Source organism: Lactuca virosa, chromosome 2 (genome assembly GCF_052849685.1).
Source record: "Lactuca virosa cultivar CGN04683 chromosome 2, Lactuca_virosa_CGN04683_v6, whole genome shotgun sequence".
Taxonomy (NCBI): domain Eukaryota; kingdom Viridiplantae; phylum Streptophyta; class Magnoliopsida; order Asterales; family Asteraceae; genus Lactuca; species Lactuca virosa.
Genome location: NC_136427.1, coordinates 240872139 through 240885291, shown reverse-complemented (window position 1 = coordinate 240885291; position 13153 = coordinate 240872139). Strand labels below are relative to the sequence as shown.

At 39.7% G+C, this 13153-nt stretch overlaps 1 protein-coding gene across 1 annotated transcript; it reads right to left on the bottom strand.

The window, feature by feature from the left end:
- Positions 1 to 2818: 2818 nt before the first annotated feature.
- Positions 2819 to 7057, bottom strand: LOC145156895 (P-loop containing nucleoside triphosphate hydrolases superfamily protein). Its single transcript, XM_079076115.1, has 13 exons — positions 6685 to 7057; positions 6155 to 6290; positions 5589 to 5942; positions 5269 to 5498; positions 5063 to 5190; positions 4861 to 4979; positions 4682 to 4774; positions 4484 to 4585; positions 4260 to 4362; positions 3650 to 3733; positions 3454 to 3549; positions 3246 to 3373; positions 2819 to 3102 (listed from the first exon to the last, which is right to left on the bottom strand). The coding sequence occupies exons 1-13, from the start codon at positions 6963 to 6965 to the stop codon at positions 2992 to 2994; spliced, it is 1965 nt and encodes a 654-aa protein (XP_078932241.1). The 5' UTR covers positions 6966 to 7057; the 3' UTR covers positions 2819 to 2991.
- Between the last annotated feature and the right edge of the window lie 6096 nt (positions 7058 to 13153).

Genomic DNA, 13153 nt, shown 5'->3' with positions numbered 1-13153 from the left:
GGTAAGGTAAGACTGGCGAACGATGAGGTTCTTGATGTGACGAGCATAGGTGACTTAGTTTTGAAGACTCCAGTTGGTCCATGGACTTTGAAGGATGTCCGGGTAATTCCAAGTCTGAAGAAACAATTGATTTCTGTTGGGCAGTTGGATGAACAGGGACACGAGGTTAAGTTCAGGAATGGGCAGTGGAAGGTTGTCAAAGGAAATCTTATGATAGCTCGTGGACATAAGAAGGGTTCATTATATATGGTCAGATTACCATCTGAGGGAGTAACCGTCCCAGTTCAGAAGAAAAACAAAATCCGGTTCATAGAGTCTCGTGGACAGAAGAAGGTTTGCTTTGCAGATGGCAAACCCAGAGTCACAGGTCAGATTCAGGTTGAACGTGTTTGGAATGGTTCAGAAAAACCAGTCAAGGGCATTCATAGCAGTGCGAGCAAGGGTTGTGCTTCAGCTAGAATACCCAGAACACAGTGGGTTAAGAGAACCAGTATTCCATCTGTAAAAGTCTCTCCAGATTATCTGCTTCATATGGAGAGTGTCGTTTGTTCTCAAGATGTTCCAGGATCGGGCAGTTCATTTCAGTGGGAGCCGGTGGAGACAGAGAACAGGTCAGTGGCAGACTTAGTCATGACTGATGTGTTGGAGCTAACGGAAGCTTCAACTGGCCTTCAGGATAATTGAAGAGAAGGCCGGGTAATTAGGATGGAGTCAAGGTCAAAATCGTTTTACAGAAATACATATGCACAGTTGAAGCACAGGTGAAAATTGTTCTGTGGCTTCAAGTGGGAGATTGTTGAGTGGTGAAGCCACTTGTTTAGTGGCAGACAAAAGTAAAGGCAGAAAACATGCAAGAAATCATGGCACCATGTTTCACGGATCATGATTAGCAGCTACTTTTGACAACTTGCAATTTCAATCTCTATATATAGTAATCATATGTATTTGTAAACTGTGTACCAAGATCAATAGAATATATTCCTAGTTACCAACGGTGGACGTAGGTACCGAACCACTATAAATCATTGTGTTCTTGTTTTTCTATAATTTGTGAGCTGAGAGAGAGAGTTTCGTGTTAGTGTCTCGATCCTAACAAATAAAGCTCTCACAAAAAGTAAATTCGAAAGATGGAATCAAACAAATATATTGAACATATACATATGTTAAACATGCTACCTGTACTTATTGATTTTCCATCTGGTGGGGCTTATGCCTGAGAGCGGGAGAGATGGTGCAGAAAGATGGGGTACCCGGTTTACAATCAAATAGATAAGGGAGAGGTTTAATTTCGACTTTCCACGGTTTGTTGATTTCTAAATAAACCCCCCACCATTCCTAAAGAACAATGATTCCAAATGAGTCTTCCATTAGAGAGAACGCATCTTACCTGCAAATCGATGTGACGCAGAGGTTTCTCTTGATGGCATGTATGGATTCTTCGATCTTCAACAAAGAAAAACATTCAATCGATGTGGTGATGGTCGATGTTGAGTGGTGCGATGTCAGTGATCGAAGTGGGAAAGAGAGTTAGAGACGATGATTGAAAGTAATTAGGGTTTTTGTGAAGGCCAGAGGCTGATGGATGTGGGCATCGAAGAGGACGATGGAGAATTTATGGGGAAGCAGTCCAAAAGATGAAGGTAGATGAAAGCTCTAGAAGGCGGTGGAAGTAGTCGGTGATTGGATGATAGGGGCGGCGAGGGACGAAACGGCAATTGACAAAAATTTGGTGGCACAATTTCAAAACAGCCAAAGTATACTGTTGTTAAGGTCCACGAGATTTAATATATATATATATATATATATATATATATATATATATATATATATATATATATATATATGAGCAAAGCCATAATCGTAAGTGGAGTTGGGTATTTGGGGTGGGATGTTGCCGTATGATATGGTTTTGATTCCACAACTAGGTTGGCAATTCAAGATGTTGAACTAGTTTGGCATACCCAAATTAATAAGTACCGGAAACATGTCAAATGTGAGCATTGAAAGGTTTGTATTTGCTTGTCCAAGGGAACTTTTGGCTTCTCTACTGCTTTTGTTATACTGTTTTCTAGTGTTGTATGTCAATTGGAATTTTTTTTAAAGAATGACTTATACAATAACCACTATTTTACTCTTAAATCAACATATTTTGTCCTCAATCGGACTTGAACCCTCAACATTTTGATGAGGGACACCTATTCGCGTCAATTCCTCTAAATCGAGCAACAAATCTTGAAGCTAATGTTTTGATTGCTTATAAGATGAGCGCAAGGTGTATAACTATGTAAACATAACTTTCTTTTCTCTGTGTATGTAACATCCCACTTTCAAAAGTATACCATTTTTTATAAATAAGAACTTATATTCCAGGCCCATTGACACATACAAAACGGGCATGAACAGATACTATCAACCAAATTCTTATTTAGGGTGAATTCTTTACCCCAAATAAAATTATTCACCAAATTTGAGTTCTAGCCAATATGCTCGAACAATTTTAGCAACCTCATTACTTCAATCCAAGTGGTTCACCTTAAATTCCAAAGTTTAGGATTTCACTCAACATTGCATTCACAATATGTGAAAATTTACACTTAATGGAGGTATAATCTTCATCTCTTAAGGTTATTATACCATCACCTCAACATCCATTAAAATTTCTTTATCATCTACTTCATTATCCCCAAAAACCCCAAATTACAAACCTAATTGCACTATAACCATCAAGAGAGTGAAAAATAAAAATAAAAAATCATACCTTGCTTTTGTGTAATTAATCTAAGCAAATATGTTATAGATTCCTTCCATTTAACAGCCATGGAGTTCCAATTTAGTGAATATATACAAGAAGTTACAAGAATCGTCTGATTATGGAGTAAAAATAGTTGTCATTGAACATTTTGAAACGATTTCAAGTTCTTACACAAGAGAGGCTTTGAAACTTGCGCCCTTCAAGTTATGAATAAACTAAATATCAAATTTACTTGGAGGCTACTTTGTTGATGGCGATAAGCTCCCAAATTGATTATTCCAAATTTCATATGTGCCAAGTTCATCCAGAGAAACAGAAGGTCTCACCTCCTGTAGTGCATTCTCAAAGTCCTACAAATATAGTGTGTGACAACAGACAAACCAAATATAACATTACTTTTACTTAAACTAGCAAATTATTTGTTAATAAACAGCCACCAATGGTTTTTCAGTTAATAAGAGTTCATAATCCATGCTAATTTCAAAGTACGTACCTGTAGACTAACTGGCCTCATATCCTCCTTTTGAAGTTTGGTGATTTCAGTGCCTTGTCTCAGAGCCTCCCTGAGTGGACCCATGGAAGCATCTTTGACTAAATTCTTCATATCAGATCCTGAATACCCTAAAAAATCAAAGTGCAAGTAAGGTAAGAGTAAAACATACATCAAATTGAGGGAAAAAAAAGTAGAAATAAAAGAATACCATGTGTTAATTTGCATATGGTATCAATATCCTCTGTTGAGAGATTAAAAAGTCCATCCTTGTTTAAAAGATTACGAACTATCCAGGCTCTTGCTTCTTTACACCAAAGACATAATTACATAATTAGCCTTGTATAAGTAGCATAAAGAATTTTAAAGAAAAAAAAAAGATAAATCAAATTAAGTTGCACTTGCACCTGAGGAAGGGAGTGGAATATAAAGTCTCTTTGTCAATCGCCTCCTAGCTGCCTCATCTAACTCTTGTGGTCTATTTGTCGCTCCTGCCATTTCAGAATGTAAATGCCAGTAAATCAAAAAGAAGTAGATAAATTTACAAGAGGGATTTTTCGCTAAAAAAACAGAAGTGGATATAAAGCTCTTAATCTGCCATTTAGCAGCATATTGTACTTTCAGTCATTTGTGTGTTATAGCATCCCACTTTCATTTCTTTCCATTACAACTTTTTTGTCCCCTTATTTATTAAGGCAGTGTACTTTGAAAAATCTAAATAGCATTGTACTTATTAGAACATTATACTTTAAAAGATATACCCAATTATAACAATCAAAAGTGCTTTTTATTAGCATTGCCATAGGAGGGCAGATTTTTCAAAGTATAATGTTGTAATAGAAAAAAATGAAAGTAGCATGCTATAATAAACAAACCAACAAAAGCATGTTGCTATTTCTTGCTAGAGTTTGAATTATTACTGGCTTTTGCAAGTTGCAATAGGTAACGACTCTTTTAAGTATTGGAATGTTATAAGATGAATATAAACTTGAGAAAACTTTGGATTTTAAAGATCACCTATGAGTAGAATCTGCTCACTTCCACTATCAAATCCTTCCATTTCAATGAGAAACTGCGTCTTAAGTCGCCTGCTTGACTCATGCTCACCATCTGACTTACGCTGCAGTAGTAATTACTCATTAAGTTGCAAAAAAGTGAAGAATCCAATAAGACTATATGGTTTTAAGTATTTAAATAAAATCATCAAAGCTATTGAATAAGTAAGTCTAAATGTGACATACCTGGGACAGCAGAGAATCAATTTCATCCACAAATATTACAGCTGGCTGACGACAGCTGGCAACTCCAAAAAGAGCCCTCACTAGCTTCTCACCCTCTCCAATCTATAGTCATCATTTTATAACATCTTTACTTGGATACATATAACAGAACATGAACATCTACAAGCACTTATCATGCTTAAAAGAATCAGTACATACCCATTTACTGGTTAGTGAACTTGCAGATATGTAAAAAAATGTTGCATTACACTCTCCAGCAATAGCTTTACCTATCATAGTTTTACCCGTTCCCTAAACCAAGAAAAAAGATACAATCAAATCAAACAAAATGAACTTTTCTTTTCTCATGATATTATACTAATGTATATTGGACTTACTGGTGGGCCAAATAGAAGAAGCCCTCGTCCTGGAGAACGACAACCTTCGAAAATATCAGGGCGTAACAAAGGCCATATCACCATTTCTGTAACACATTTTTTTGCATGATGCAATCCAGCTGTAATTAAGATGACAATATCATCTTAATTAAAATCTTATTAAAGATGATTAAAAGTTTATGTAACATGAAAAACCTCTTACCAATATCATCCCAACGAACATTGGGTTTACCATCCATTATCTCATTACTAATGTGCTCAATAAGGCGAGGCTCTAAATTCCTTAACTTCTCTGGAAGTTCACCATCAGGACCACATAGCGCATCCATGCTGTAAAAAGTTATACAACCATGTTTGATTTTGCTTTATTATGTTAACATTTAACAACCAAGTATTGAACTTACTTACCATCTTTTTGTTGAATCATCTAATGCATCTTCACCTTTTGTTGCATTTGCACGTGAAGCTACATTACCAGTATTACCCCCGTTGGATCTAATAGGGGGAACAAAACCACGGATTCCACGGCGTGGTGGATAGGATTTGACACCATAGCCTCTGTTGTTTCCATCACTTTGTGGGGAAACTGAAGAATTTGGTGATCCAGCCATCCCTCTCTTTTGCCTCGCATCCATTTCCTGTGGCATAAAGAACATGCATCATAAATCTATAATCATTTTGGTCAAGGAAGATTATAAGAAGATATTTTCAAGATTTAAAATGTATACCAATTTTGTTCTAGCAGTAACAAAACCATTGCCAGTAATACCAGTATCAGCTTCATTCTTGCTTGATGGAGACAAGAGTATTTCATTCTTTGGGCTAATGGTTTCCATGCGAGATCGCTTGGGTCTCAAGCTACTTCCATTTGTTCTTTCTTCCTCAGAATTTATATATGTAGACAAACCACGACCCTCAACAAGATTACAATCCTTGAGACCATTTCCTACTGAGTTGACAAAACTATTATGTATACTGTTGTTTGTCCTTGAGATGCCTCCATAAAAGGTTGTTGATTTTCCATGTACAGGAACTTTTGAAGTCTTGCCACTGATATCTTCCTTCTTTTCAGGTTCATCATCCTAACATGGATTGTCATCATTAGTCAATGAATTTTATAAGATCTTATCGTGTTGCAATCTAACAATAATACTCATCCTTATTCTACATCAGTGATCAAACATTTAGTTGAAGTTTTCAAAGCAATATAAAAATGAGTTGATTGCACCATGAAAAGGTGTACAAAAGGCTATAAAACGTGTGAAGAAGAAATACAGCCACTAATAAGTAATACCTCATTTAGAGTATTTCCTTTAGAATGTTGGAGAAGAGCTTTAAAATATTTTGATTGCTTAATTTTCTCAATGTTGATATCCCCTTGCTTGTGGAAAGCCACCCCTGGATCTCTACCAGCTAGCTCAAACGCTTGACTGCAGTGACATGTTGCAGAAACTATGGATAAGCATGAATAACCCAAAAAAAAACCCTTAATAAACCATAAAAGTGTTTTACTTCGAACAGGTGGAACCAATTTACAAAACTGATAAGTTTGCAATTTAGATTTCAAACATCAACAATGTTCCATTCAAACATAAATGATATTTCTCCCATCAACTGAAACACAACTGAATTAGGATTCTAGCTTAATTTGAAATTACGAACTACATTAACTTCTATGTCATAGCTTACAGAAACCTTACATTTAATCAGAGAATTAAAGCTGAATTTCATCGGTAGCAACAAATTCAGTGGATACATTTCTATCAAGAAAACAACTTCAGTAATAGTCTCGCATATGTTTGTTTAGAGGCATAGACATAATACCGATCCGAGTCAGGAATGAGTGATTGACTAGCAGAATCCAGTTTCGAGAGAGCTTCACGGCGAATTGGACGAATGATGGCTTCGTCTACGTCGTTTAAGGACTGAGAATCTAGGAAACCGATGAGACGGAGGGAGAGTAGTTGAGCATAAGAGTAATCTCGCTTCTCGAGAGCGATGTCCGCGCCGAATAGAAGAGATTGGAGCCTCTTAAGGTTGGTGTCTAATTCTTTTCTCCAGCAAGACGACGCCTCCGACGACGATGGTTTTGGTTCCGCATCCATTCTTCTTCTCCTTGGATTTCAAACGAGGCGGTGTCGCTGGAATGTGTGTCCTATTTTCCCGCCAATTTCTAATAATAACCCAATTTGGTCACTGGCTCACTGCCGCTTGATGACTACTACGCGGTCGTAGTGGTGGATTTAAGAAAAAAAGAAAAAAAATGCAAAATAATAATTCGAAAATATTACATAAATGGCTTTTTTAGAGAGAATTACTAAGTCAATTTTCTTAATTACCTATTTAAAAATAGTCAAAAATTAGTAATCGTCCAAAAATAGCCCTACGAAACCATAGGTAATTAGAGTGGACTATTGTTTCGCCAAATCGTTTATTGTTTCGGATTAACTATTAAAAAATAATCGTTTCGAAAATCTAAAACCGTAAGTTATTTTATAACCTACGGTTTCATCTCGACGAACCACGGTTTCCCAAACCGTAGTCTACGATTCTGGGTAAAAAGTCTACGCTTTTAAAAAAAAATTAAATAAATGGAGAGTAGTTTTACAAAATATATTTTTTAACAAAATAATTGTCAAAAAATTACTCTACATTTTACAAACAATATTTTTTATCAAAATAATTCTCAAAAAACTACTCTCCATTTATTTTTTATTTTTTTAAACTAAAAACATTAGACTTTTTACCCAGAACCGTAGACTACGGTTTGGGAAACTCTAGTTCGTCGAGAGGAAACCGTAGGTTATTTATAACCTACGGTTTTAGATTTTCAAAATGAAAAAAAAAAATTATAGTTAACCCGAAACAGTAGACGATTTGGCGAAACAGTAGCCCATTGCCCTAAATGTAACATCCCAACCTTCGGGTATGAATTTAAAGCCTCATATATATGCATTTTCAAGACAACTCGACGAGTTAGAAGACTCCAACTCGTCGTGTAGAGTTTTAAATGGCCGCGTATCTTTTAAGGTCTACTCGACGAGTTGGAAGGCCCCAACTCGACGTGCTGAAAGCTGAACATGAAAACCCTAATTTTTAGGGTTTGCACCTTATTTAAAGGCCTTAACTCTCATTGTTGGCCTCCCTCATCGCCTCCTTGTCCAGAGAAAACCCTAGTTCGTGCTTTTGCTCTCATTGTGTGTGTATGAGAGCTTGGAGAGTGGTTTTTTGTGCTCTTTTGGAAGGAACTTGAAGCTTGAAGAGGTTTGATGGAGTGGAAGGTTGTAGATCCGGTGTCTACTCTGTTGTGGCAACCATTTTGAGGTATAAAGTCGATACCTTGGCCTCTTATTGCTTAGATCTACTTTTATGGAAAGATATTGTCATTCTTGGAATGATGCATTGCTTGAAGTTGCCACTTCAGATTTGGATGTTTTGTGACTCCTTGAGCCTAAAGTTCCAAGCTATATTAAGTATTGGCCCTCCTTCATGCCCTAAACCCCTTATTAAGCCATGTTGGAGTGTTCTAGCCCCTTTGATGTCATGCATGGACGTAAAGTTAGCAACTTTACGTGGTATCTCAGTCCTAGGGGACCAGATCTATAGTTTGGAGCATTAGACTCGCTTGGAAGGTGGCTGAATGTGTAAAGACAAGAAAACTCGACGAGTTGCCCTACCAACTCGGCGAGTTGACTCGGGGTTTCCCAGATCTTCTGGACACTGTACGAACTCGACGAGTTGTCTTGACGACTCGGCGAGTTGACTCGGGTTTTCGCGGTTTTCTGAATTTTGAAGGAACTCGACGAGTCAGTAGATGCACTCGACGAGTTGGGTCAACGTGGACTGTTGACCTTGACTGTTGACTCTGACTTTGACCAAAGTTGACCAAGTTGACTTTAAGGGTATTTTTGGTGATTTGGGATTTTAATGAAATTAGTCACATGGTGGTTGTAGGCAGTTGAGTTCGGAGTTGTGATTCAAGAGTTGGATCTTGTCAGCCAGTGCTACTCGTGAGGTGAGTTTTCCTCACTATACTTAGGGGTCGAAGGCACCAAGGTCGGCCCATTGGATTGATATCCTAGTAGTTATTGATATGCTGAGTATGAGTTAGATATGCATGCTAGTTTGATATGCTAGTATGGTAGATCTGTATGACTACCTGTGATACTGTTTGATTATCTGTATGTGTAATTATATGTTACTTGTCGACATGTTGTGTGGGTTGGGTTGAGGTTGTACTGCTCTGTGTTGTAGCCAACAAACCCTGGAGTATACCATATATGAGCTGAGGGCCAGGGAGGGCATGTCAGACTCATACTAAGGACTCCTAAGCATTCCAGATACGAGCTGAGGGCCGGACCAAGCATGCCAGACTCGTACTGAGGGCTAATCCATGTATTCCAATCCGAGGACTAATGGAGCAAGCCAGACATAAGCTGTGGGCCGAGAGCAAACCAGACTTATGTTGTGGGCTCGAGAGCAAGCCAGATATGTGCTGAGGGACAAGGAGGGCATGCTAGACTCATAATGTGGGCTTAGGGGTAATCCAGTATGTAGAGTTGTGGACCCATTACATGTTGTTATTGTTATTATATGTGTGTTATTGTTGTGCGGGTATTTTGGGGGAACCCACTAAGCTTCGTGCTTACAGTTGTGGATTTTGTTTCAGGTACTTCGGATGATCGCGGGAAGGCACAGGCTTGATCGTGCACCTCCTCGTTTTTCATGAATATGATTTATGGGATTTCTCTGATGATAAACTATTTGAAAACAATTTGTAATAAATGGTGGTTTTTGGATGTTTGAAAAAGTTTAAAAATTTTTGTGAAAAATATGGATGTTACAAGTTGGTATAAGAGTCTTGGTTTGAGTGAATTGGAGGAACACTCGTGTGAATCCAGACTCAAACTAAGGAAAGGGTTTTCAAAATACAGAGGAGGATGTAATGTGTACGATCAGCCGGAGCCAGTAAGTAGACCCCAAATTACCATACAGTTATTTGAGATTATGTTACGTTATGTTATGTTAGAACAGCATGCTAGTAATAGGCTAGGGATCATTAAGAATTGCATGATTATATGATGCCTTAGTTCCTATCGAGTCCTCCTGTTTAGATGTGTGACTCTCTTGTGTGTGAACTGGCTATTGAGTGGATACGCTAGGTCACATGCTACACAGTTTAAAGGATCTTAGGCTGAGGGGTTGGGTCCTGCTGCGCAGCTCTCGTTTGAGTCCAACCGTTGTGGGATTAAATCTTTTAGCCTAAGATTGTTTAAACTGTGGAGTATGTGATTGTATTCATGCGATAGTCATCTGGCACCAATGGAGAGTCGTGTGGCAAGCGTGATATGGATGAGTCGTATGGGGTCAGTCGGTCAGTCGCGTTATTGGATGAGGTAGCGGTGGTTTCCCTGGTTTGGGCGCGGTTCTTAGCGGGTCGGCATGAGGAAGAGTTAGCCACTCTTGAGAGAGTGAGGGCAGGGCGAAGATGCGCGCGAGATGCTGGGAGTCTGAGATCGAGGATTTCATAGGAGGATATGTCTGGTTTTATTGCATCTTAGTGCTAGTCGACTTCTCTGCTCGAATGTTGCTTGCTTTGTGCTTTGTGGGACCCACGTTGATGAGAGTTAACCATCAAATGAATACATTAAATTACATGCTATGAGGGTTAAATAATCTTAGGATAAAGGAGTTGGACCTATTGTGCAGCTCTCATCTGAGTCCAACCGTTGTAGGGCTGGGTCCTTTAGCCGAAGGATTATTTAAGCCTGATTGCATGTAATTGTATTCGTGAAGTAGTTAGTTGGCGTTGGTAGGGGTTCTTCAGCAGCTGAAGGCAGAGGGGTGTGGATGAGTCCTAGGATAGCCTAATGAGTATTTAGTACGGTTGTTTCGTCGAGGAGCAGGTTTCAGGAGTATTTTGTGACTAGGACTTAGAAGACCCGAAATAGTTCATGAGGAGAGTATGGGTAGGTGTGGAAGGTAGTATTGCACCCATACTACTGAAAGCACAGGATCCATACTCGATTCAAGGAGATTTTGGGGAATCTAAGGGCTGGTAAAGGTAGATAGCATGGTTGGATACCATGGTTCGAGGCAGTAGTTCCGTATCTGTTGATCTTTTGGTTTGGGCCGCTCAGGAGAGGATGGGTTTTGTGGTTGTTCAGGCACTGTGGCGATTTTGATGTGGGTTGAGTAGTTCAGACCCGGATGAGTATGTTGATTGGGAGTCCCGAGGGTTCCGTTAGAGGTCGTGCCTTGAGCCTCGAGGCACGGGGAGGAAGCGGTTACTATGATCGGTTTGGATTTACATCTGGGATTTGAGTGGCAGGTTGTCGGGTCAGCTTGTCGTTTTCCGTGGCAGGGATCTTGTCCTTCAGTTGTTCGAGTTAGAAGGAGTGGGCAAGCTTTTGACCTCCCGAGTTAGGTTGGATTCTCAGCTTGAGGTATGTTGGTCGCGGTGGTTGGAAACAACAAATCAACGCTGGTGTGCGCAAGTGGTTTGATGCGGCACGAGTATCTTAGTTACTTGAGCAAGGGTCGTATCCGTAGGAGATGGGAAGGCCAGGTGCCGGATTGTCGTGTGGGTTGCATGCAGGGGTGTATGTTTGGATCGTAAACCGGCAGTTGCCTATGCTTTGTAAGTGGTTATTATGGGAAGATTTAAGGTCTTCAGCTGTATTTCAGGTTCCTCGTGGGGTTCGTTTGATCCGTACCTGGAGGACCATTCTGCGAGTGATATTCGTTTCATGGTCAGGTATGGTTGTACCTGGATGGGTTGGTTGGGTTATGTTTTGGTTTCACCACCATTAGGTGGTGGTTAGTGTTCTAAGTGGCGGAGAATTGGGAATTCTCAGGTTGAGCCTCAGTTATTAAGGGTTCTGTCTGTTTGCTTATTGGTTCGCTGCTTTCAGATTGCTGGGTAAATGTTGGTTGGTGGACCCTTTTCAGAAACAGGTATGTTCAGCTCCATGTGGATTGTGGTTTCTATGGTTGGGGTGTCAAGGTATTCGAGACCATTGGTCGTTGAGTTCGTTAATCAGCAGGAATTTTCCGATGGATTTAAGTGGTGCCAGCTTAAAGGTCAAGGAGTGCGTCAGCTACTCTCCTGTTCAGTATATTCTATGTTCCTTCAGTCTTCAGGTGTGCTTACCCTCAATGGTAGAGTGGGAGCTTGGTTCATAGCAGACTCAGGTTTTGGTAACCTTTAGGATCATCTTGAAGGTCTTATCGAGCAAGTGGGGTAGTGATGGAATTCGTTCAGTCCAGTACAGGGTCTTGTTTCGACCGATCATGAAGATGTTTTATGTTTTGATTATGGTGGCGTGTCGATTATATTTGGTGCTTCTTTCTCTTCGGATGAGAGTATGGGTTTATGAAGTATGCGCATGAGAGTGCACCTTGTGAGCTGAGCAAGAGGGCATTTGGGCTCTTGGTTCGAATTATGTGCATGGTTCTCCTAGGTTTTAGTTTATGATTTGGATCAAGAGTGCGACCTTTATCCTATCTGCGGGTTGTGTGCGACTTTGATTTCGTAAGGTTATGCTTGGGGTGACAGCTTGTTATATAAAGTGAATCGTGTGTGGTAGGGTTTAGTCTTTTTGTACTCGTTGGGTGTTGTGTGGGACGTTGATTAGGCCCTTTTTGGGCAATGGAGGAAGGTGAGTACCTTCAGGCCCAGAGTGTTAGGCGACTGATGTGATGACGGTAGTGTCGATAGGTTATCGGGAGCACTCCAGTCATGAGCTGAGGGCCAAGGAGGGCATACCAGACTCATGATGTGGGCTCATAGGCAATCGAGACCTATGTTGAGGACCACGTAAGGGTATTCCAGTCATAGATTGTGGGCCTAGTGATCTTAATGGTTCCTTTCCCCTCTTTGGAGCCCTTTCGGAGTGGATGCATTGTTGGGGTTCGGGTGAGTTGTTAGGATATAAATCCTTGAAAGATCGATTAGATTCAAAACAGTTTAAGAATAAGAACACGATAATGATTCAAAGTATGCTGAATGATTAAAAGCCACAACCTCAGAAGAACTCGATTAAGAATTGCTATTGTAGAGGCGTGATTAGGGTTACAAGAATAATTGCCAAAGTTATGAAACACGGTGCATGCATGCACCTTAAATACTCTAACCCTAATAAATGACGGGTGGATAAGCCCAAGCCTGTTTACATAATTAAACAATTAAATAAGACTAAATGACGCAACACTAATTCCCAACAATCTCCCCCTTTGCGTCCATTGAGGCGAGAGGCTCCTCACTGCTGAGTCTTCTTTACGGTCTTGAAGA